Raw genomic sequence first — 25,848 nt, forward strand, 5'->3', positions numbered from 1 at the left:
AGAGCAGATCTTCATTCCACTGCGGTAGTTAACTACGAGACCAACAACAAAAGGTCTGGAAAGAAGGACGTGAGGAGACTGCTTGAAATAAGTTGTGGGTATATGTTTATTACACTTTTCCTGCAAAACTTGTAGGAAAAGTTTTTTTAGTTGAGGTTAAGAACAGACTTGATATACATTTTAATTCTTCTGACATGTGTCCTGTTCTCCTAAAAAGAGTCCTTCCTGTGGAATGAAAATCTAGCCCTGAAAAGTTTTTGTACAGAGAAGAAAAAAATAAAAGGCTGTTTTGACATAAGCCAACAAAAGAGCCACCTCAAGGCGAATGATGGTAAAGCGCATTTGTATTTAACAATTCAAGGCAACAAAGACGCATGCACGCACACATACATACACACACACATGACATTTTAAAATACATGAGGCAGTGCAAAATGTCACACCAATAATATATCACGTTTTAAAAAGTCAAACTAAAACAAATCCTGAGGAAAAAAAAGTCAAACAAATCCAAGCGTATTATAAAATATCTCCAGGTCAGCCCCGCTCCGGTTTAAATTACACCTAACGCAATGGAAGATCCCGTATACTCAGAGATAATCTCATTTGTTTAACAGACAGCTCATCTGGCTGCCTGTTAGAATTTTTATACTCTGTACCAATAACCATTTCTCCCCAGAAGAAAAGGCCACAAGTCATCTTCATAAGAAACAAAACGAGATCAAAAACAAACCCTCACCTACAACCCCAAATTAACAAAACCGAAAACATTGTCGTCACACGATAAAAAGTGTGATCTTGTACCTTATATACAAACGCGACTGTGTAGACTTGCAGAGGAGCAGAATATGGTGACTTTGGTGCTGGATTAAATGAACGTTTTGCATCTTTTCAGAGGAAAGAAAGGCGCTTATACAGATTGGTGACAAATGAAAGAAAGAAAACAAACAAACCCCAAAACAAAATCAGTCACACACTTGACTGCAGCGAGGAGACCTTATGTTCTGCTGTGCTATGAGGCATTTTGATGGGATGGCTTGGGTCCACTTGGCCCGCTGAAGCTGGTGTTATATTTTCCCTGCAAGGGGTGAGCACAAGGCTCCAAGAGGACATCTGTGTGCCCCAACCCCCCCCCCCCCCCTTTTTTTTTTTTTAAACCATGCAAATTGTACACTATATTATAAATAGTACACCATTTATAATAAAGAACTATAAAAATTTCTTGATGGCTTCTTTGAGCGATGGATGCAAGCTTGCACATGACAAGGGTGGAGTGTCCACACCAAGCTGGGAGCAAGTGGAGGTGGTTGAGTATCTCCAGGTCTTGTATGTGAGACAGAAGGAAGGAGCAGGTGTATGCTCCAGTGCTTTGTCATGGTGAGGAGAGCGCTGAACGTGAAAGCGAAGCTGTCGATTTACCTGTGGATCACTTATGGCCATGAACTCTAAATAGCAACCAAAAGAAAGACGGAGCAAATACAAGCGGTGGAAATGAGCTTCCTCTGAATGGTGTCTAGGTTCTGCCTTAAAGACTGGATGGCTATTCAGGTCAGCAGAGCTGCTGGATCTCTGCAACAAAATGAGCCAGTTGAGCTCGATCAGGCATCTGACTTGGACCTGATCTGAGCTCCTGGATGAGGTGTTTCGGTTACGTCCAACTGGGACTAGGCTGGAGTAGACCCCGGACACGCTGGAGAGATTGTGTCTCTCTGTCTTAGGAACACTTGAAGGTAAAGGAGGTGGCTGGGAGAGAGAGATCTCTGCTTAAGGAGCTGTCCTGGGACCTGGATAAGTGGCAGAAAATGCAGACAGATGGAAGGACTACGCATTCTTGATATCCGTGTCATCAAGCGAGCCTAAGTGCCACCATAAAGGCAAAGGTCAACGCAATCAAATGGTCATCTTTGTCCTACAAGAAGAAACAAACAAACAAAAAACCTTCAAACCCGATGGGAGTGACTTGAAGTAGAGTCCAAGTCTAGTCTCACTCCCAATTAAAAAAACAAAAAAAACAAACACATGCTGAGACTCAGTCAAGACATTTTGGCATCACCAGCAAAATTCTGAAGATACTAACAATTAACCACTTAGGAAACCCCACCAGGTTTGGCTGCCTTAACCCAACCAAAAATAAAGTGAAAATATGAGTAAACTTCACACTAAAACAACCCAAACATGCTAAAGCTCCCACATAAGACACCAGTCAGTTTCCTTCGTGACACACTTATCTGGAAACTTCTGGAATCAGTGCCAAGGCACACTGAAACACTGTTGGTTTGTTCTTTCATTTCTCACCAGTCTGTATGAAATAAGAGTAAGATATTACAACATTCAAAAGAAACAAAAAACACACACAACACTACCATAAACTGGCTAAATATTTTCTGGCACCAAATTTTTAAACCACCATCAATCACAATGAGGAGGAGGACTGAGGAGTAAGGAAGCATCCACGACGCCTGAATTATTAATCACTTTTCAAGTACTGCGTATGGCAACAGCAATACTGGTCAGAGAAGGGAGAGGAGGATTGGGTGGATGGGTGGTGAGTACTTAAGACGCATTAGTGAAACAGGCAAAGTTACAAAATCATCCTCAGAGTAGAACTAAGCACTTAAGGTAAGTAACTAGATACATTAACAGGAGACTTCACAACAACGCCACCAAAACCAAAAAAACAAAGCTTCTTTTCAGTCTGCGTGGAAAGCCAAGAAGAACATTTGTCCAAAAGCTCAAAGAGGACGCCGACAACATAGATATGCGAGGGGGGTGCGAGGCGGGGGGGAAGGCTCAGATTTAATTTTGTCCCAATTTGATCAACTTAAAAGACCGAAATATGACCCCACAGGAAATTCACAATGTAACTACACAAAAAGGTACAGGCAACACTGAAACGTTTGACGACAACAGAATGGAAAAAGCTAAGAGAAGAACTGAATAAAGGTTCACACATAACATCTGGTACACAGTTGATTTCTTTAAAAACTTATATTATTGTTGTGCTTTCTCACCTCTCAGAGGACAAACATCCGATATACAAAGAGTGACTTGGAGAATACATGGCAAGTGTATCGAGGGGGGGGATTTGTAATCATTTAGAATCCTAATATTAAGAAGTCCTGACCTGTTGTGATAGTTTAACATTTCAGAGTCAACGACTCACATTTGTTTTAAAAACACTCATTTTGGACAGAGATATAAAATTCAAATAAAAAAACAAAAACAGGCCACCATGTTTGAAGTTTTCTGATAAAATAACAAAAATGACATTCTTTGGTGAAACAAAAAAGACACGCACTAGTGAATGAACAGGAAAAAAAAAGGCAGATGTCACAGAAAATACAGCGATGTAACCGACTCAATGAAGCTTTTCACAGCATGAACTTTGCCTCTCACCAAATATGAATACGGCGTCTTTTACTGAAGGAAACGGCTTTTTTTTTTTTTTTTTTTTTTTTTTTAAAGATTAGATGTGCGACTTGTAAAATAAATCCATCCTCGGGATGACCCCCCCCCCCCCCCAAAATAAACAAACAAAAAAACGACCAAACAAACTCCAACAGGGTCTTGTAATTTGTTATCACAGATGAGGACATTTTTGATGGCCCTGATTCAGTATTTGGTGGAACAATACCAAAGATGTTCATCACTGCACACAGACGCATTTCTGAAACCCGACCTACATTTATGTAAAGGCAAGGCGACTTAGACAGCAAGTTAGCCCACCGGTTTGCAAAGGACTTTCTGATATTTCAACATGGCAGGTAGAAGATGGCACGTCAACAAAAAAGGACCAACTAGAAAAGAAAGATACGAATATTCCATCTCTGCACTTGTCTCTCAGATGACAACTGCATTTCCATTAACCGTGACGTTTGATAGTTAGTTCTATTTAATCAAATTCTCAGCAGTACCATTTCCAATTTGAAAGTAACATGTCTGGCCAGATGCTGAGCAGGAGTGCATTCTTGCTACGCCCCGTACAAAGCAATGCTTGTTAGTTTACAAAAACCGTCCCGGACCAAACACTCCCGAGCATCCTTTTAATGCCGAAATGTTTTTTGTTTTCCAGCCTTTGAAGGACTGGTGTGGAAATGGCTAACACTGTTCAAAAGGGTCAGCAGAGGTGGATGCAAACAAATTCACAGAGAAGCGCACAGCATACACTTCCCACATCTCCTTCCCCCCCATTCTTACAGCATCTGCTTCGTCTTGCAGTGGGTCTTCCAAAAGTTATTGTCTTCTTTGTGTACTTCCTTGTCCAGCCCTCTCCTGTGTGTATGTTTTACCTGTGCTGCTGTTACCACCATGACCCCCTCCCCCCCTCATTCTCCTCCTCCCTTTCTTCACAGTCCCGTGTCCGTCTCGTTAGTAGATAGTTTTAGCTCACAGCCGGCAGAGGCAGAACAGTGTTGGGATGAACACCCCAAACGCAACGAGGATGGGAAACATTAGGCTGCTGTTGTCAGCGGCGTATGGGTTTGGTGTTCGGGGGCCCGACTGGACCCTGTGATGGGTACCTTTTGGGGGCTTTTTCTTCCCACCTTCCTCGCCTACTTCACCCTCATCATCGTCGTCGTCATCGTCCTCAGGCTTCTCTAAGCCAGGGTGAGGTTGAAGCTTTGGTACATCTTAAAAGATGTAGAACAAAAGTCAGGGAGAGCTCGCTGGTCCCAGGAAGTCAAAATGCTTTAGTCAACACACTTCACTGTAAAGTGCTGAACAATGTGTTTAACAATCTCAGGACTCACCTTCTAATGTCCCCTTCATCACGTAGAGAGCGCAGATCTTGGGGTTGTCATAATAACCCTGAAACAGCAGATTCAACAGAGTCAAATGTAAGCAAAACGTGTATCCACATATACTTTCAAAGCTCCCATTTAGTTGTTTCTCGACTTCCCATTCAGTTTGTGGTCTACATTTAATCACATTTTGTGTCCAAATGGAGTTCAACTGATTCAGGGAAGGAAATCTTTTTAGACAAGAAAAATGCAAAGAGTGCCAGTGGTCCACAAAAAAAGAAAAATGGAAGAAAGAGGTCACTGCAGAAACTTTCCCAAGTATGCCACTTTATACATTTAGCATACAGCCGCATGCCCTACAAACAGGCTACCTGCTGTCATTCAGAGCTTTAAAAGGAACCATAAAGCTGTTTTTGTTTCCTATGGCTGCAGCTCATTGATCAACATTTACTAGTATAAACTGAAAAGTGTAATAATTATGATGCATGTGTGTGAAAATAAATGGTGACTAGACAATTTCAATTTGGAGTCATTCAGTGAAACTAGTTAAACACATTTGAAATGAGAACACTACATAGAATATTTGTACAGTAACAGAACCCATGACTTAATTTTGGTCATGTTGCCACGTCACTCCAAAACCGCAAATAGCAGTCAATAAGAAGTCACACGCATATGTGCGCATTTTATTATTTTATTAATTTATGTATTTTTATGTGTGTGTGTAAGTAGTCTTACTTAATTAGGTCAAGTAAGTTTTGGGTTTTTTTTGGGAGATTTTAATTCATTCATGCTCATATATCTCAAAAGTCTAAAGTCGAACATGATGGATTATGTGAATGGGAAACACATAATACTGCTGCTACACTCACACTGGAGATAATAATTCTTATTTTGTTAACCAACTTCTGATAAAGCAATAAATAGCAGGTCATATCAATGAATTAAAATAAATCTCAAAAAGAAAAACAACAATAAAAACTTACTTGACCTAATTAAGTAGGACCACACACACCTTACTGAGTAAACCACCATTTTCAAAAGGCACTTATTGGGAACCTCACTGATAACATCGACTCCACTATTACCAGGAGCATGAAAGAGATTCAAGATATAAAAATATGGCACAAGATGCACAATCTAAACTATTCTAAAGACAATTAGGTTGAAAAGCTTCAAGACACTATGGGGGATAAATGATACCAAGGAAGGCAACAAGGTTTGTGAGTCAGCTGAGATAAGGGCATGCCTCAAAACACAGGGTTCAAGCACTGATGAAATTTTTATTTTATTAGATGTTACAATGTTAACCAATCCAACCATTTTGACATCCCCAACTTTCGCAGACATTACCCACAAAACTCTGACCACCTGTGTCGATATGAAAATAGATGCAAGTAAACATCCAATAAATTCACAGGCAGCGCAGTCGTCCTCTATTGCAGCAGTCCCCAACCTTTTTTGCACCACGGACCGGTTTATGCCCGACAATATTTTCATGGACCGGCCTTTAAGGTGTCGCGGATAAATACAACAAAATAAAACTAGTACCAGTACCGAAAAAAAGAAAATTTATTCATAACACACGTGAAAAGACCCAGGAAAACAGAGTTAACGATAAAAATGACAATAATGCTGAAAACCCTGAAAACTATACATTTCACACCTGAGCCTCAACTCTCGCGGCCCGGTACCAAACGACTCACGGACCGGTACTGGTCTGAGGCCCGGGGATTGGGGACCGCCGCTCTATTGTGCATGCTCTACTCAGACAACACCCTGGCCTGAACTAAGCAGTGAGAGTCCTGTTTTGCGCTCAATGTTGGAAAGGACAGCTTCAGATAATATCTTGATGTGATTCTCCTGATATTTACCAAAGCTCAGGTGTCAAGATGATCCAGAAATGAATAAACTCAAAATCACAGAAACGAATGTGAAACGGCACGCTACATCTGTGACATGAAAACAGAAAGAATGAAAACCACAGATGTGCCACTCTTAGTAATCCTGTCCTTCCTCCGTTACCAATTTGAATTCACCACCTGCAAGTATCAAAGCAAGTGATGTACACCTAGGTTTAATTTTTAGCTTATTTATAACAATTCATAATCTAACAGGTAGTTGTAGTGATATCAGGAAGGAAAAAAACAAAACGTCATTTAATTTTTTTTTTTTTTTTAAGAAGCATGGTAGAGTCTAGGCTTTAGGCTTTTTTTCTTCAGAGGCTTTTGAGTTTAACAGGTTCTGTGACTCCACCCATAAACAGCAAAAACAGTATCTGCTATGCCAGTTATTTTCTTCAGTTCCTTGACAATAATAGTAGGAACAGAAAAAATGCCACATCAAGTTCACTCTCCCCTAAGAGCCAATAAGACACTGGATGGTTATCAGTCAGTTTCACAGCCCACACACCAACTGGCTATCAAGAGACACTTTCACAAAGGGAGTTCATTATGCAAAGCTTTATGTGTGTCAGAGGTAATGGCACCCATGACACACAAGTAGTTATGCTCATATCTAGATCAAACTGTATTTGAGTTATATTAATATAAAGTGAGTACTACCTTTTCTCCCAACCTCTGACTATTACACATAGCTGCTTGTTGCCATCTTATAATGCTAAAACACTATTAAAGATATAGAAAATAAGAATTAAACACTTAACAGTTCATCACTGTTTTTGGACATGTTTTAAGCTCAACAAAAAAAAAAAAAGTGTTTTAAGCTCAACAAATGACAAATACTTCCAAATACAGCACTCGTATGTAAATGGCCTGCATTACACATTCACACACTGGTGATGGCAAGCTACATTGTAGCCACAGCTGCCAGGGGGGCCCTTTGACCACCACCAGTTGGCAAACATGGGGTTAGTATCTTGCCCAAGGATATTGGGCATGCAGCCAGGAGGCAGCCTGGGATCGAACCACCGACCTTCTGATTAATGGCTGACCTTCTCTGCCACCTGAGCTACAGCCCCACCCCACGCAGTATGTAAACCGTGTGTAAAAATAGCCAAGCTCAGATAATTCAACAAATTAGAACTCACCTTTACAAACTCCACAGTGAGCTTGCCATTGAAAGTGGACACCTCTCCCTGCACGCTCAGCTTGCCCCGTCTAATAGAGAAGGGCACGATCTCATCATGAGCAGTACTGTGTCCTACTCGATCAAATATATCCAGGTCCTTCACCACCACGTGGCCATTTAGACGAACATCAAACACCTGGAAAAACATTCCTGAATCAGTAATGATTAACACCTCATTCTTTTACTGTCAGTCACAGACACGTTTAACAGGGAACATTAACAACTCTGTGGATTAAAGGTGAGGTCATGATGTTCCTTTTACACAGTGGTCATGAGATGGGAAATATACTGGGCCATAACCAATTTAAATGCAACAAAAAATGATTTTATATAAAAATGCTTCCTATCCCTTTATTCATTATTCTCACTAAATTAACTTCTTATTAATTAGCAAATCATACCACGAACAGCTTTTTAAAACTGCCTTACCTTTTGCTGTGACTGAGCAAAGTAAACTTCTGCATACTTCATAACCAGTATATACTCTCCTTCTTCACGAATGGGGACGTCATATCCAAAGCTGTCTTCATTGTAGCGCTCTGTCTGGTACAAAATCTGGTCCTCCTGATTGGACCGTAGTATTGGCAGACGCATCCCATAATTAGACGCTACAAACGGACAACATCATCAGGCTCGGTATGCAATCAGAAGACAAGATCTGCCTAACAGCAAAAGTACTAGAAATGTGCTGCTTTAGTTGACTTGCAGCATATTGCAAAACCCCACAGACCTTCTCTACATTTGATGACATAACAGCACCGTGCGTCAAAAAAAAAAGTAACCAACCATGCTGCGTTTTCACCAAGGTTCAATAAGTTTGCCTCAAAAATGGAACCAAAAACTGTTCTCCAGTCACGCTGATCACATCACTACCTGCTTCCTCTACATATTGAGTGGGGCGGGGCTGTAGCCCTCTATGCTGACTCCTCATAAGTTTGGAGCTACTTGCGGAAGCCAGAACACGCAGGGGTTTCTGCAGGAAATGCCAATTTTACCTCCGTGGAGCACCTACCTTCACAATGTCACTCACTAGAACATCAGAGGTGAAGCCTAGCGAAGACACGCACGCATCTTAACAGTTAATCACGTTCACTCACCTTTACCAAGTTTCCCTTCCAGTGGGTCCTTTTTGTAGTGAATACCGTGCACATCTACATGCGCGTCGCCCCCGGCATTTACAGCCCAGATAACCCGTTCAGAGAGGCTGGGCCCCCCACCATCTGCCCAGGACTGCTCGGACAGCAGCGACAGCACCGCTGCGACCAGCCCGGCGACGAGCTGCGCCGTGACCCGCTGCATTACCTCACACCGCCTGCTCCTGGACACACAGACAGACATTCAGCGTCGGTATTTCCCCGCATGCGGCATGTAACATTAACTGTACCAGATTAGCCTGTGTCAGGAGCTAGCAAGCTCGTCTTGATGACATGAAACATGATATCTTTAAGTTAGCCAGTATGCTAACAGTACCGGCAGTGGCATTTTGCACATACACACGGAAAATGTCAGTCAAGTCATAAACAATTATTGTAATTTCACGGTGACAAAGTCACGACATATCACCTCTGTATTCATTGGCCAAAGAATAAAAGACGACGAGAAATTAGCAGTGAATAACGTTGGTTAGTTAGCTAGGCTAGCTTGCTAGCTAACCTACCTGTCTAACCAGAAATTCTTGGTGAATGAGAGCCCAGCAAATCTTACCTTCCCCTGCCACAAATATCTCCAACCTGGATTTTTCCAAGGTATAGGCGTGTCTCTGCTTGCCCTGTGAAGCTGAGTGCCTACAATCTACACTGTGCGATAACTTCACCTAGTGCAAATATTGTTAGTTGCTGCTGACTACAGCCTCCTACACTGACTTTCATTCAATGTGTGCATCCAAATGAACATTTGCTCTGCTGCTAGCTGCAGCTGCTGGCAGTTTGCAGAGGGCGGAGCAGCGCTACCTAACTACACTTCAAATGACTGACAAGTACTTCGTCCAATCACTTTATTCCGCCGCTTAAAGGTTTCCCGGACCATTGAACACATTTTGTATAACACAAACCAATCACACAATTCTTTGTTTAAACACAAAAAACACAGCTATTAATTCACTTTTAGAAGAATATGACAGAAAATTACTTTTTGAGGGCTGGAACAATTATGCACCCTTAATAGAAACAGGCAAGACGTGCGTCTTTTTTCCACGTCAAGTGAGGGATTTCAGTTTGAATGCCCCGAGTTTAGCCTTAAAGGCAACACAGCGCAGAAGAGTCTTTAGAAGAGTTTTAGGAAGTGACTATGAGGCATAAAAATATTTTTAAACTTCTAAACTCTAATGAAACTATCATTGTGCACTTCACAGCGTGTGAATTTTTCTATACTTGCTTAGGATTAAAGCTTTTTTTTGCCCGTCGGTTTAACCATCAGTTCCTTCAAAAAAGCCGCTCAAGGGAAGGCTGTTAAGAAATCTGACAGCTCTACTCACTCTGTAAAAACAAAGGGAAAAATATTCAACGCTGTACTTCCAGTATTTTGTTTTTCATTTTAAATACAATGAACTGAACTATCTAGTCGTACAGCATGCAGCACGTGTTCTTTAAGAAGAAGTACCGCCCCCTGTTTTTCCGGTATGGTAGGGTCTCGGCCAATAGGGAAAGTCCAACGCAACGCGCACCCAGGAGAGCCCTCTGAGCGAACACGGGGCACCTGAGATTTGACCAGAAAGAGATGAATGAAGATAGTTGCTATGGCAACGGCCAACCGCCACGGATGACAGGTGTTTTACGACTGCCCTTTTTCCTTTTTAACTTGCTAAATATCCTTTCTTCTTAAAATAAAGCCTAATAAAAAGAAATAGTTTAGTGCAGCTGTTTCTCTGTTTGAACCAGTACTGACTGTAGTGTTACGGCGGCACACGCCTACAGAGACATAGTGTTTCCACGAAGTACATTGGCTTGTTGCTGCTTTACAGACATTTAGGGCTCGGCTACATCTTTTTCTCCAAAAGACAAATAACCCAGAGGCAGCACGTGATAGTGCAGCTATGTCGTGGGTGTTGCAGTGCTCGCCTCAGTGTTTGGTTGTTTGTGCATGAAAACTTCATCTTGCACTGAAAATGTAGGCAAAGCATTAAAACAGACGTGTTCTTTAACTTTGTTGGTTGCTGCACATAGTACTCTGAATATGGTCAGTTTCTGAATAGTCTTACCTGTGAATTTTAATAAAGAGATTATAAAAACAAATGTATGTATGTTTGTTTTATGGAAAATTATTAATTTGCATGTAACTGTCAAACATCTGTTAAAGTAGCTTAACATCTCTCTGTGTGATTTGTCTTTTGCCAAATATGATTTTAATATTCTCAACAACGAAACTGATAAAAGTTCACACAGGAAGAAGGCACAGTTAACCTCACCCACCTTCACCCACCACTCCTTGCATCCTCACTGTTACACCAGAGCATACCTCCAGTTCTCCAGGCTCTGTTGCACCTGTCCCCTCCTCTCACTACAGATCACAATGTTGTCTGCAAACATCATAGTCATAAAGACTGCTGCCTGACCTCATCTATCAGCCTGTCCATCACCACTGCAAACAAGAAGGGGCTCCCAGATTGATCCCTGATGTAATCCCACCCCCTTCTTGAACCTTTCTGTCACACCTACCTCACCATTGCCTCACTGTTCTTATAAATCTCCTGCAGCACCCTCACATACTTTTCTGTTACTCCTCACTTCCTCATGCAGTACCACAGTTCCTCTCTTAGTACCCTGTCATATGCTTTTTCTAGAACCATAGATGACATTTGATGATTGTACAATAATATCAAAACATACCCAGCTAGCAGAATCACAGACATGCCCAGTACAGTATAACAGTCTTGAGCTACCTCTTTGGTTTTAAGCGAGCCTTATTGGAAACACCTTCCGTTTTTAGCATGAAAATGATCCCCAAAACACTGTCAATGCACTAAAAGCATGTCTAGATAGAAAAACACACAATGTTACATTATCAGTCATGGATTAGGCCCAGAGGTGGGACCAAGTCATTGTTTTGCAAGTCTCAAGTAAGTCTCAAGTCTTTATCCTCAAGTCACAAGTCAAGTCTCAAGTCTTTATCCTCAAGTCAGAGTCGAGTCTCAAGTCACTGGTGTAAAAGTCCGAGTAAAGTCACAAGTCTGAAACTTTGAATTTCAAGTCCTTTCGAGTCTTTAAAAAAAAAAAAGGAAAAAAGAATGTCACAGTTATATGCTTAATGTAAATATTAGACCATGTAATTTTAAAATCTGTGTTTTTCTCAACACATGACAAAATAGTGAACTTAGAAAATATACACAAATTGTGAAATTGCACCTTTATAAAATGCAGCTCAATTAAACTTAGCTCCAAGAATAATTTTCACCGACAGTTCTGAGATAAGCTGCATGTTATTCTTGGATGCGCTTGTAGGACCGGCTTTAAAATCTCATGACAAAAATATCATACACATTAAAAAAACTGTATCACCAACGTAGCCTGGACAACATTTGCTAGTTAGATGAAGTCAGCTATCTCATCGTAGCAAAAGAGAAGCACCACCTACTGTTCTTTATGCAACTTCAACTGTCGGAGAAAGTTGGAAGTTGTTCCACCTCTGTCTGTAATTCTCTTCTTGCATGTTTTGTATATTGAATTTCGTTTTTTTGTTGACTACTTCATAGTTTATGTACCTGAAAAAAATAACTCCTTGCAGCATTTTTGAGGGTTTTTTTTTCTTTTCTTTTTAAAAAAGAATCTGGTTAATTTGATTGGCTGTGCTACAGCTCACGCACACATACGTACGGAGTGTGGTTTGAATAAATGAATTGAATTAATGGTGCACACTTACTATATAATATGCGTGTTAAATTTTATATTTGGGGTGAAATATCAAGTCTCTTCAAGTAAACCGGTTCAAGTCCAATTCAAGTCCCAGGTCATTGTTGTAAAAGTCCAAGTCAAGTCACAAGTCTTAGAACATTTTTTCAAGTCAAGTCTAAAGTCATAAAATTAATGACTCGAGTCCAAGTCATGTGACTCGAGTCCACACCTCTGATTAGGCCTCCCCAGAGCCTGGACCTCAACGTTACAGAAACATCTTGAATGGAACAAAAGGCAGAAACATCCAAAGAAGAGCATTGAATGCCCTCCAAAAAGCTTGGAGAAACTATTCCTGAAGACAACTTTAAGAAATTACAAGAAAACTTGGCAGAGGGAGTTCAGGCTGTGTTAAAGAACAACATTTGGTCTCACCAAATGTTGACTTTCAAGCTCTTCAGAACTGCACAAGCTCTGTTTTTGTCTTTTATACCGACTGCATTCCCACGCATGTTTGCACATATTTAAATTGCACATTACACCAGTGTTACGTTCATTACACTGGCTTCCAGTACATTTTAGAATTCATTTTAAAATCTTGGTACTGACTTTTAAAGCTTTGTCTTGTGATGCCCCTGCTTACATTTCTGATCTTTTAGAACCCCACGCTCCCTCTCGCAGCCTGAGGTCTTCTAATCAAAGGCTGTTGGTAGTCCCACGAACTCGTTTTAAGACCAGAGGAGATAGATCTTTTAGAGCGGTGGCCCCCAGGTTGTGGAATGCTCTCCCTCCATCATTACGTTGCCTTGATTGTATTTATTCTTTTAAAAAGCAGCTTAAGACTCATTTATTTAGATTGGCTTTTAATTAGATTTGTGCTGTGTTTTATTATTAATGTATTTTATGTATTTCTGTTTTATATTACTGTGAAGCACTTTGTGGTTTTTATCCTGTGAAAAGTGCTATATAAATAAATTGATTTGATTTGATTTAAATAAACCGCTGCATCTGTTTCCTATAGCAAAATATAAAGAAATCAGGGTTGGCTCGTGACTTTTGAATTCTGCTATATGAATGACGAATATTACAAGGAGGGCGGAGATTTGTCCTCGGGACATGCAGTAACAGCAGTCTCACAATCATTCTTAAAATGAATGCATTATAGAAAAACGAACAAAAGGTCCACACTGAAATAATCTGTTGTCATGTTTTCATTTTGATCGAAATATCAAACTAAAGACAGCAACATATTTTCCTTGGCAACATCACCACAATAAAAGGGGCTCAAATGTAAACACCTTTTATTCTTCTACAGTTAACTTGGCGGCTATTTCGTTTACTTTGTTAGACAGGAATGCAAATGTGCATACTGGATGTAATAAATGTCTTTGGCATGCATAGAATTTTCTTTTGACAGCACTGACGTGTGGAGCGTTACCACAAATACAATCATTGAGACACCGACAGACAGTACATTTACAATGTTATCACATCCACTGTAAATACGCTTCACATACGTTATTTCTACCGTGTAATCCCAGACAGGGCGAGGTGTTTCTTAAAAGAGAAAAACAATCTTGACATTGGCAAGATAGTGTCAGTTTGGCTCCACGGATTTAAAAGCTGTGCATCTTGTTCTTCTATAAACATTTCATCTGCCCTTCATCCCAGACAAGTGAATAACATACATGAAAAGTATTTATATTCAGCAGCTCATTATCATCAGTCTACTGAACTGCATGTCACACAGTGGTGCATTTTATCAGACTTTAACTGGCACAGTGAAAAACCACAGATGGTCACACAGTTAGGATATCGCCACCACATGGTTTCCTCGGTGGAGCACCAAAGTCACACAAAGGTCGTTCTGGTTACAGTTTCTAATATAACACATACTGGGTGAATATATAGTGGAATTTTCAACAGTACAGTGACCTTTAACGTCTTTTCTACAAACATTCGGCCTCTCATTCTGACGCCGTTGTACATCAAAGGTGACATTTTGTGAGACGCGTAATCAGACCACGTAAAGACTAAGACACCAGCGATTTATCCACAGAGGAAGTTATTAGTGTTAATTAAAGTGCAAAAAAACAAACAAAAAAGAAACATAAATTAGGTAATCATCAGCTAGGCTACAGCGAATTCTGCCTCAGTTGAACTGGAGACTTTTCAGGAAGAACACTTATTGACTGAAAGTGTGAGGTGACGCCTTCACTCCGTAACATTCAAAGGAGTTTTATTTCCAGTGTCATTCAGAGTTGGATGGCTCAGAAGTTCTCAGTATGTCGTCTTGTTGTAGTTAGTCTAGTGTAGAGAAGGACGTAGCTTCACATTCAGGACCGATCGTTTTAATGATCTCAGCGAGACATCATCCGTACAAACTCTGAAAGGAGAGAAGAAAGAGCACGAAACTGCAACTGCAGCTCAGCTACACTCTACGCTACACCTTACACAGGTTGTCTGAAAAGGATGTTTTACCTTCAAAGTCGACAAGACCGTCCCCATTCAAGTCCACATCCCTTAGGATGTCTTCTACTTCCTTCAGACCAACCTGAAAAAACAAAACAAAACAGGATGGTAGCAGTGAGTAAAGCACAACAAAAAACGTCTATTTCATTAAGCTGAGCTGAGCTGAACCTCACTTGTTGTCCCAACAGTTTTCTCATTGCGTCTCTGAGCTCCGACGTGCTTATGGCACCATCTCCATTAGTGTCGAACTGAAAACAACAAGCCGAGGTTCAGTATTGAAAACAGAAAAGTAGCTAATAAAACCACTTGAATCCCGACAATCTCACCTCCCTAAATGCGTCTTTTAGCTCCTTTATCCCAATCATGTCCGCAGTTTCGGCGAGGAGTTTTGGGCCCATCAGCTCTACGAAATCCTCAAAATCAACATGACCTCCCACTTAAAAAAAAAGAGAGGATTTGGTACAAATTTCAAACCTCAAAAGACACAGAGGATATGGTTATATGTGTGATGTGTATAGATGACTGCTTGTCCTTACAGTTCATGTTGATCTGTTGGCTTAGTTCTATCAGCTCCATTTCAGTTGGCATGTATCCCATGGTCCTCATGCAGTTTCCGAGATCTTTGCAGCTGATGAAACCGTCCTTGTCTTTGTCAAACTCTTTGAAAGCATCTCGGAGCTCTGTTATAAAAATAGTAACAGTAATCGTATTAGTAATTGAATTATATTGATCCCTAGATGGTAAAAGATGGCTGTAGCTGTGCAAGTATAGAGCAAGTGGAAGGGCAAAATTGCCTTAATTATCCATTCTTACAAATGATCAGAACGGGGTGACTAAAATCCTAGTTTTGGGTCTCGTTTATTACACCAGGATGTTCATTTAGTAAATTGTTGTCTCATTAGAAATTGCATTGCTAATAAATCAAAGTATGTTGTGGCGCATCCTTGTTTTTGCTCAAAAACACCAGTCGCTCCTCACGTATGGTTCAAAAAAGCAAAAAGTAATTATAGTCAAAATATTGAACTCAGAGCATCAAAATGAGTCCACAAACCAATGGTTGAAGAGACTGAGAGTAGCCATGTCCATAAAAACAGGAAATCACTGCATGGGCTTCCAAAATCACTCACACACCGTTACTTTCCCGTAGGAACGCTGCGTTACTGCGTTACTAAAACCGTGATTTTTTGCGAGAATGTCTCATGACAGTGATGTAAGTGACAACAGCTGTGTGCAGATCAACAATGGATCATATATCGAGTGCGGGAGAGAGTATGAGCGTGCAGCGTTTAAAGCGTGGAAGTACTGACCTTATTTTGAGTTTGATTCCATAAAAAGTGACAAAAACATTAGTGTCCGTTGTGCGTGGGAAGAAAACTTCTTTTTACAGCGAAAAAACCCCTAAACTTCCGAGCAAGCACCGAGTAGCTACGACGTAATGGGAAACTCACAGAGAAACTCGCGGATTCTTCCACTGACCGCTGCACACCTGCACCAGGGTAAACCTCCGCCTACCCCACTCCTGCTTTACAGGTGAAAATAGAGCAAAAGGACCGCTAGTCTTTGACTTTATTTATTTTCTGCTGTGTTTTACTTGCATCTATTTGAAAGACTGAGTGTAAACACAAATTTTTATTTTTTATTTTATGTGCTGGAATGTGCAGAAAATAGGTTTAAATATTAAACAAATTTCTTCCAGTCAGAGAATGTTGCAGATAATTTAATTTTTGCTTGATGCATAAAGTTAAAAGATTAAAACTAATAAAACAAGTTTTAAAAAGAGACTTTTCTATTCGATTACATTTTGTATGATGATTATGTAGAAAAAGTAGAATTGGGCTGAAAGATCTATCACTTTATCACCTATTCAGGCTGTAAATCATGTTTTTAAAAAGTAACTAAGTAATTAATTACTTTTGAAAATAAGTAATTGGTAAAGTAACTGGATTACTTTTTTGGGGAAAAAAGTAATCCAGTAACTAATTACTGATTACTTTTTTCAAGTAACTTGACCAACACTGGTGGTGAACATGGCATTGTCCCAACTTTTTTGAGACGTGTTGCTGCTATTAAATTTAAAATTAGTTCATATTTTTTCTTAAAACGATCCATTTCCTCAGTTTAAACATTTGACATGTTTTCCATGTTCTGTTGTGAATATAATATTTGTTAGTTAGATGTGCATTTTGTTTTTATTTACATTTTTGCACAGCAGACTGGGGTTGTAGCGTCTGTGCATTGATCTGTACTCTAGCCCTTTCATTTGCACGTTGTTTCCATTTACAAATCCTGGGAGTAATTTTAGACTTATGTTATGAAGGATTTGAATAATTTGTTTCATCTTTTCACTCTCTGTTTTGTTTATCTTAATGGCCTCAGCAAAGAAAGAAAGTGACAGCATTAAGTAAAGGGAAACTTACCATCCATCTCTTCTGGCCTCAGCTCTCTGTCCTGTTGAGAAAAAACAGCACAAAATCAAAATTACAATCCGCGAAGAAAACATTCATCATCATCATCATATCAAATATTCTTCTGCATATGTGCTCTATGTAGACATACTGATGACTATGCTGTGACTTGAGTGACACCTGACTCTAAATCAGCAGCATTATCCATAACAGTAAAGTAAACTTCAGCTAAAGTAAAGATGTAAGAGCAGATTGGAAACGACCTCATGTCGTGATGACCAAACTTCTGGCATAAATAGGCCAATTCCTATAAAGCATAGCTGGGAATAAAGACTCTGGAGATCATAGAAGAATGTGACTGTTTCTATTTTTTTCCTGCTTGCTTACAATGGCTTACAATAAGTGCAACCTTTAAAGGACAGAGAAAGAGGCAGACATATCCCAGAGTCCTCAGGGGTTAACAGCAGGAGTCGTGTGAAGTCTAAACACAACACTGAGGGCTGACATTGGGCCTGAAGAGCTCTCAGATGGGAAAAAACTGACATAGAAAACAAAGAAGAAACATGAGCCCAGAGGACCAGCAAACCCAACATGAATGCACGTGCAGTCCACGAGCAAAGCCTGTGTCAATCAGTCACTGCTAATACATCAACCATTATCCGTTATCCGATATACTTATGCTACAGAAAAAGCTGAACTTCTCTGCAGTGCAACACATCAGAGCAAAACGTTTCAAAGACGCTTGTTTGTTTTATGCAAATCACCGTCGCGATCAGTCACCACAGTGCAGACAGGAAAATACACGAGCTGTGGATTTTGTGTGTTCTTACAGGAATAGGTTGACATTTAAGGCAATAAAAACCTTTTGCCTTTCTTGCCAAGAGATAAATTACAATGACATCATTCTCATGTCTGTATAATAAATATGTTGACTCGGGGGGGAAACAGCTAGCCTCAATCTGTCTGAAAGTAGCAAAATCCACCTATCACCCTCTAAAACTCACAAACTAACATATCACACCCTTTTCTTTACAGCGTGTTGAAGTGCACTTGCTGCTCTAGCAACAGTATAGCAAATAACCTCTCTAAAAGGAGACCTATTATGTTTATTCCAGCTCTATATGTTTGTTGGACTCAGCTGGAGTGGTTGTGAATAATTCAGTTAAAAAAAAACCTTGTTTATCTCAGAAAAAAGAGTTTTTACAGCAGTCTGAAGCCTGAGGTTTTAGCCACAAGGATTACTTCTGGTAACTTCTTGGCCTCTCCCTTAGAGATAGGGTGAGAAGTTTGGCCATCCAGGAGGGGCTCAGAGTAGAGCCGCTGCTGCTCCACATCGAAAGGAGCCAGCTGAGGTGGTTTGGGCATCTGACAAGGACGCCTCCTGCGCGCCTCCTGGGTGAGGTGTTGCGGGCATGTCCCACCGGGAGGAGGCCCCGGGGCAGACCCAGGACACGCTGGAGAGATTATATATATATATCTCTCGGCTGGCCTGGGAACGCCTTGGTGTTCCCCCGGATAAGCTGGAGGAGGTGGCTGGGGAGAGGGAGGTCTGGGCCTCTCTGCTTAGGCTGCTGCCCCCGCGACCCGGCCTCGGATAAAGCGGATGAAGATGGATGGATGGATAACTTCTACACACATCGTTCAACACCTTGTTAACACAGACATCTAATCAGCCAACCACAAGGTTGTTTGTACCAGAGGTTGATCTGGGTATTTTAGAAACAGCTGATCTGCTGGGATTTTCCCCACACAGCTGTGTTTTATGTGGTTCACTTTATAGATACTGGTCTGAAAAAGAGAAAATATGCAGTAAGCAGTAGATCTCTGGATGAAAACACCTTATTGATTACACAGGCCAGAGGAGAATCGCCAGACTGCTTCAAGCTGATAGGAAGGCGACAAAAACTCAAATAAAAACTTGTTACAACCAAGCTATGCAGAAGAGCATCTCTGAATGCACGTGTAGAAGACCAGACTGGGTCACTCAGGTCAGCTTAGAACAGGAAACTGAGGGTACAGTTTACACAGACTCACCAAAACTGTGCAACAGAAGACTGGAAAAACCGTGCCTGACATGATGGGCCACGATTTCTGCTGTGAAATTTAGATAGTAAGATCAGAATTTGGCCTAAACAACATGGATGAAAGCATGGATCCATCCAGCGTTGTATTAAAGGTTCAGGCTGGTGGTGTAATGGTGTAAGGAATTTGAATATATTAATGTATTTTCTTGGCTCACTTTTGGGTCCTTTGGGACCAAATGAGCATATAATCACCACAGCCTACCTGAGTATTGCACATTGTGTCCATCTTCTGATGATACCAAAAAGCTCAAATCATGTCAAACTGGTTTATTGAACATGAACATGAGTTTACTGTAGTCAGATAGCCTCCTCAGACACCAGATATCAATCCATAAGAGCACTATTAGGATGTGGAGAAACAGGAGACTCTCATCACGGATGTGCGACGGACAAATCTTCAGCGACTGTGTGATGTTCTCATCTTAATATGGATCAAAATCTCTGACTTCCCCACACCTTGATGAATCTGCGCCATAAAGAATTAAATCAGTTCTGACTCAAAAGTGAGTCCAACTTGAACTAGCAATGTCTACACTACATATACACATTATCCATCTATTTTCTTCTGCTCATCAAATTCAGAGTTGTAGGGGCTGAGGCTCATCCCAGGATACACCCTAACCCTGGACGGATTGGCAGACTGCTGCAAGAATAACACATAAAGATAAACAACCAATTACATCTACAGTTACTTTAGAATCAACAATTAACTGAACCTCATTCATGCTTTTGGACTGTGGGAGAAAGCTAGAGTACCTAGAGAAAATATACAAACTCCACAGAGAAAGGCTGGATTCAAACCCACAATCCTGTTTTTATGAGGTAACAGCACCAGCCACCGTGCAACCTCCATACACTATACTGCAAAAATGGAAAAGCATAATAGGTCCCCTTTAAAACCACAACATGCCCCCCCCCCCCCCCCCCTTTTTAAATACTTTTTTGTGTGGTTCGAGTAAACAAGCTGCAGCACGTTAATTAATAGAAGCTTAAGCGGTGCTGGGAGGCGTATGCTGTTATCTTTGGACAGGAACAGGCTTGATGTTTGCCCTTCTTTTTAAATCTTGGCACTAAGCTAACTAATCCAGCTCCAGCTACACATTAACCTGACAAGCGGAGCAGTATGTCAGAATGCTGCTGTAATATTTTGTGCGCTCGCTGCACAAACACACAGATTTTTGATGTTAAAGCGAGAACAAGAGAGACAGAGAAAAGGTGTGTCCGCATCGCTACAGCTGGTTATCCACACGTGACACGTTTGGACTGTTGTTGGGTTACATACATTGCATTTAATCTTTCCGACCTTCTTCTTCACCAGTGAATTCCAAGCTTATAGCTGAAAATGATGTACAATAAAGTCGCAACTTCTTTAATAATTGCAGAAATGACAGCTTCTCTGACAGGAAGGAGTCATTAAAGAGAATTTTTTGTCCAGACTTACGTACAGCCTGCCTGCACTTTGCCGTGCCTTTACACAGGATTGTCCCAGTATGTTGCTCACGAGAACGCAGTTTTGTGTCACCGAAACAATGGAGTCCTGATAAGACCCAAGATACCCAGACTGGCCCATCTCCTCACAGGACAGCACCACTCTGACTCTCCGCTCAGCATCCTGGAGCATCTTTCCAGAGGGGTGCAGAGACACAGCAGAATGGAACAAAGATACAAGTTGAGAGGGGAATCGTGAGCTCACATGAGAAAGTCACTGTAGACCTCCTGCATACTTTGAGGGATGACACAGCTGAGCTTTGCAGAGTAGAATAATACTATCTAAGAATTATATATCACTGCCTGTGTGTGTGTGTGTGGGGTGGTGGTGGGGAGCAAGTGTGTATGCAATAGAAACAATGTGGAAAATATGAAGACACGACTGAAAGGTAAATACATCAATAAACCAGCATGCTGCCAACTTTCCACTCATCGTTCATAACAGTTTACTCGCCACATTTTACGGACTGGCACCTCACACCTATACAGTGTCACTGGAACAGTAAACACACACACAGACGCAGAGAAAAGGCAAGTGAAAGCACCGGGGAAGAGGTTACACGTATACTGATCACGGACAGACATCGTGACATCATGTCTTCTACAGGAAAGCAGTTCTGGATGGTAACAAAGATCCGCAAGTTTCTGAAACCATCAACCTGACTTGAGTTTAACAAACTATACTCCGGAGCAAGGTTACAAAGCAGTGCAGTGCACGCACATCTGCAGAATTAAACATCAAACTCTGTTCTTTTTTCTTTCTTTTGCTTTTTCTGTGTGTGTGTGTGTGTGTGTGTGGAGGGGGGGGGGGCTAAAATGAGTATGCATCTAATTAATAATTAGGTGCATGCTTCTTGCACTACCATGAGCATTTGCAATAAAATAAACAGAAACAACTGCAGAAAACTATGCACCACCTATGCAGCAGTACATCTGCTTCCAAGTTGCAAGTGCTACTGTAGCTAGTACAAGAGCTATGAAGGAAGCTGAGAAAGGCAGAGTGAAGCAGCACGGGCTTACCGTTCTCAGAGGCCAGTCTAAGCAGTTTCCCATACCAAAGGAAAGAAGAGGCACTGAAAAGGACCATGGGGGCCTTCTCTCCGTTAAGCTTCCACTCTGGGTTCTGAGAGGAGTGTAAACTCTGGTTTCAACAAGACCCATGAAGCCCGGGCTTCTAACCTGTTCCTACAGCCGAATGAGAAACTGTGAAGGATGCTGTTCTGCACTGTGGAGTGTAGCAAAAGCAACACCAGCAAAGATATGGAAAGAGTGAGACAGAGTTGTGGGGGTAGGGGTAGAACATAAACGAGGGCGGGAAGTGGATGGACCAAAGAAGGAAACAGAATTATGCAAGGAAAAGAAGACGTGTGAGCAATATTTCACCTGACTTTCACACTAACCAGACTACTATAAACAGCACGGACGGCTCCAAACAGATTAACAGACCTCCAAACACGAGAATAAATGAGAGAAATGGCGGAAACTTTCCTACAGCAAAACACAACAAAGCATTAACAAATGTAAAGCCGGCGAGTGCACCTTTACGTCATGGGTTGCATGCACTCTGGGAGGGTTTTGGAAAATCTGTAGCAGGCAAGTTTGGAGGAACATTCTGTGACGACCTATTTACAGCTTTGTTTTCCTCCTCGGATGAACTCTCGCTCCAGAACAGTTTGTCAATGTCCAGCCTTCAGATTGCATTTGAATTCATTTATAGCCTTTTTATATTTTATGAATTTTGATTTTTTTTTTCTTTCTCTGCCTTCCACCCACCCACACACACACCCACACATCATCCGTTGCCCTCTGCAGGCTAGAGGAAGGTCATGCTGACCTACAGCAGCCACATGGAAGAGACACATATTGAAAGACTGTGAGTGGCAGGAATACTGTCAACATGTAGTCCAGCCATTGCAGTGGAATGTATATCTACATGTGTACGTGCTCATTTTCATGTGTGTTTCTCTTCTGTGCTGCTAAACATAGATTTACAATCAGTGCAATGTAAATCCTGCTTACTTTGTATGTACCAGAGGCACCATGTGTATTGCTCAAACCATGCGTTACATCTCTGCCCATCATTGCGTCTGTAGCTGTCTCATCAAAGCCCCCTTTCAGGTCATGCTAATGTTTTCATAGAACTGCTCACAGACTGACTCACGGGTTATTTGTAGAAATGGCTTTTGTACTACAAAGCAATAGAAAATGTTTCTCTGGAAGCCACAAAGGTTGATCTCCATGTTCCGGTGCTGAGCTTATTTTACGACCGAGATCGGCCAATTTTGGCAACGTATGTAAATCAATCCCTGATTCATAATCTGAATAAAACCCAAACACTATAAAAGCAGCAAATAAACTCTTGGCCTTTGTGGAAGAGAAAGAAGAGGAAAATGTCCTCAGTAAACACCATTACCAGCAGTTTAAGCAGCAAACTGGAGCTTAGTTCGGATTTTTCGGTGTAAAATGAAACCTGGCTGCTTTTATACATACCCCCACCCCCCCCACCCCCCCAACACACACACACACACACACACACACACACACACCAAAATGAGCAAAAGTGCAGCACTGATACAAATCCAAGCACATTAGGCTGAACTCCTTTCTTCTGTATAAATAGATTTGTCACCCAAAATAGAAGCCCCCTCGTCATCAGCGGGAACATCAATTTTATTTCCTTCAGTCACAAAACAGAAAACGCAGCAGTGTGCCTGACAGACTGATGCTGGAACATGAATGAGTCCCCTCCCTTTTTTCCCCCTTTAAACAAATACACATTAACACATGTGAGATTTTCACCTCTCTGATGTTGGATCATACAGGACTGAGCAAACCTGTAGGAGGAAGAACTGTAAAATTATATAAGAAATGAGATGTTTAGATGAAGCTTTTTCTTGCACGTCCAGCAGTGTCAGTGTTTGCAGACAGCATCACAGGACTCAAGGGAAGCCACGTGTACACTTCACTGCTTCATATCTGTGTGCACCTCATGCATAAAAATATACTAACAACAAGGCGGCCTTCAGCAGAGAAGCCTCAGAAATCAATGCAGATATAGTCTTCTTTTTAAAAAAGGTTTCTAGTAGGGTTAAAAAAGAATCAATAATCATTTTCATACAGATTATGGAAATGAGGTGTCACTGTCACAGCTTGTAAAATGAAATTTACCCAGCTGTTGTGTTCTAACTGAGACCACACTACTGCTTTAATTCTCCCGTATATTTCAGGGCCTTACCTGTCCAAAGAGTGAATTGAGGATGGTGCGTAAATTAATATCTGATGCACAAGAAGCAGCGCTGGACCTCCGAGAGCGACGAGAAGACCTGCTGGACAGCGGGACCAGGGAGTAAGAGGACGGGGATGGACTGCTGACCTGACCGCCGCTCTTGGCCGCACGGGTCCCGTTGCGGTCCCTCGGCTCGCAGAGGGGAACCCTGTCGTCATTGCTGTCCGACAGAGAGGGCACCCTGGGGACCGCGCGGGAGTGCGTGTGACAGCGACGGGGATGCTCCGGTTCGTCCGGCCCCGCTGCTGCCGGACGCTCCTCTCGGTTGTGCTTCCTGCGGTGGTGGTGACGGTGTTTTGATGTCCTGGAGCGCTCCCTCACACTTCGGCCTGCATCTCCGTTCGGCTCCGGCGGAGCGGAAACTTGGCTGTGAGGAGCATGTGACTTGCACTTGCCCCGAGTGGCTGCATTATTACTACTGTCCTGGCTGCCGACGAGGGAGGGATGGCACAGGGGTCTCCGGGCACTGACGTCGCACTCGGCCGACCAGAAGGATTCCTCGGCTTTGCTGCTGCTGCTCAGAAGCGCGGCGGGACGCTGGTTGTGATGCTGATGGTGGTGCTGATGGTGGTGCTGACTTCTCTGGCTTCCTGCCGTGTTCTCTGGGAGGTGTGTCGGTCTCCTCGCGGCCGAAGACGATTTCAGTAAGGAGGTCGTGGAATCAGATTTTGGAAAGGGGGTGCTCATCGCGGCGAATCTGGTCCGGTCTCTGTGTGCGGGCTGCTCATCGACACCATTTGCCGTTTTCTCTCCATTGTCGACACATATTCTCCCGCAGAGCCCGCTCGCTTCAAGTTGAGCTACCACCTGATTGCTGTGCGGCAGCGGTGCCGGAGCGCGCACAGACAGTGGAATAGAGGCTGCAGAGCGCGTCCCCTTCTCATTGATGTGAATGTCTGTTTGTGTGACATCGGCGGTGATGTAGGTGAGGATGGTAGTATCCCAAGACAACACGGTGCTCTAGTTTTCAGTGAGAAAATAACAGATACTAATCTGCTCCTTAAATTTGAATTCAAAGACTCTAAAAATAATAACGTGAACCACAACAGGTGGAGAATAAATATCACAGGAGCTTTAATTAATGACAGAACTACGCATTTGGATAATATTTACCTAAAACTGAGTAAGTGGCTATTCTGCACCATCAGGGGCGTGGCTAGAGCGGGTGTGGTTCAAATTTGTTTTTGGCCAGCATCCTCGAAAATTATATAATGGTCAAGGTGGTGGGAGGGGGTGTCGGGATCTGGATCCACCTCGTCCTAAACATAAAATTTTAAACCCTATAAAAAGTTATGTTGCTAATGTTTTATTAACGTAAACTGCCCAAACAAACAATCAACAGAGGAAGAAGGAATAAAAAGAAAGCATTATTATGCACTGTAAGCTCTTATGTAAAACAAAAGACTATTCAAGTTTTGAAAATTGAACTCCCCCGCACATGTCTCACAGTGGTTTGCG

The 25,848-nt window shown here is 41.8% G+C and overlaps 2 protein-coding genes across 3 annotated transcripts; both read right to left on the reverse strand.

Annotated features, from left to right (window-relative positions):
* Window positions 1–1,136: 1,136 nt before the first annotated feature.
* Window positions 1,137–10,487, reverse strand: mlec (malectin). 2 transcript variants are annotated; one of them, XM_087848910.1, is made up of 6 exons: window positions 10,306–10,487; window positions 8,930–9,150; window positions 8,262–8,440; window positions 7,792–7,968; window positions 4,752–4,809; window positions 1,137–4,631 (listed from the first exon to the last, which is right to left on the reverse strand). In XM_087848910.1, the coding sequence occupies exons 2-6, from the start codon at window positions 9,129–9,131 to the stop codon at window positions 4,387–4,389; spliced, it is 861 nt and encodes a 286-aa protein (XP_087705036.1). In that variant the 5' UTR covers window positions 9,132–9,150; window positions 10,306–10,487; the 3' UTR covers window positions 1,137–4,386. The 2 variants fall into 2 exon arrangements, with proteins under 2 accessions (XP_087705036.1, XP_087705035.1); XM_087848909.1 differs by lacking the exon at window positions 10,306–10,487 and adding an exon at window positions 9,537–9,779.
* A 3,426-nt stretch (window positions 10,488–13,913) lies between these two features.
* On the reverse strand, window positions 13,914–25,346 carry cabp1a (calcium binding protein 1a). Its single transcript, XM_087848657.1, has 7 exons — window positions 24,340–25,346; window positions 17,545–17,575; window positions 15,664–15,807; window positions 15,454–15,563; window positions 15,301–15,375; window positions 15,137–15,209; window positions 13,914–15,041 (listed from the first exon to the last, which is right to left on the reverse strand). The coding sequence occupies exons 1-7, from the start codon at window positions 25,075–25,077 to the stop codon at window positions 15,016–15,018; spliced, it is 1,197 nt and encodes a 398-aa protein (XP_087704783.1). The 5' UTR covers window positions 25,078–25,346; the 3' UTR covers window positions 13,914–15,015.
* Between the last annotated feature and the right edge of the window lie 502 nt (window positions 25,347–25,848).

Source organism: Neolamprologus brichardi, chromosome 12 (genome assembly GCF_056152115.1).
Source record: "Neolamprologus brichardi isolate AB-2024 chromosome 12, ASM5615211v1, whole genome shotgun sequence".
NCBI classification, from domain to species: Eukaryota; Metazoa; Chordata; class Actinopteri; order Cichliformes; family Cichlidae; genus Neolamprologus; species Neolamprologus brichardi.

Bases quoted from the DNA above. Each gene is read 5' to 3' on its own strand.
- mlec (XM_087848910.1), bottom strand. From the start codon at position 9,131: ATGCAGCGGGTCACGGCGCAGCTCGTCGCCGGGCTGGTCGCAGCGGTG. The intron at 8,441-8,929 runs GTGAGTGAACGT...GTCCGTTTGTAG, and splicing joins GGAAGGGAAACTTGGTAAAG to CGTCTAATTATGGGATGCGT. The intron at 7,969-8,261 runs GTAAGGCAGTTT...ATGTTTTTCCAG, and splicing joins TTGCTCAGTCACAGCAAAAG to GTGTTTGATGTTCGTCTAAA.
- cabp1a (XM_087848657.1), bottom strand. From the start codon at position 25,077: ATGAGCACCCCCTTTCCAAAATCTGATTCCACGACCTCCTTACTGAAA. The intron at 15,564-15,663 runs GTAAGGACAAGC...TTTTTTTTTAAG, and splicing joins CCAACAGATCAACATGAACT to TGGGAGGTCATGTTGATTTT. The intron at 15,042-15,136 runs GTAAAACATCCT...CTCTCCTTTCAG, and splicing joins CGGTCTTGTCGACTTTGAAG to AGTTTGTACGGATGATGTCT.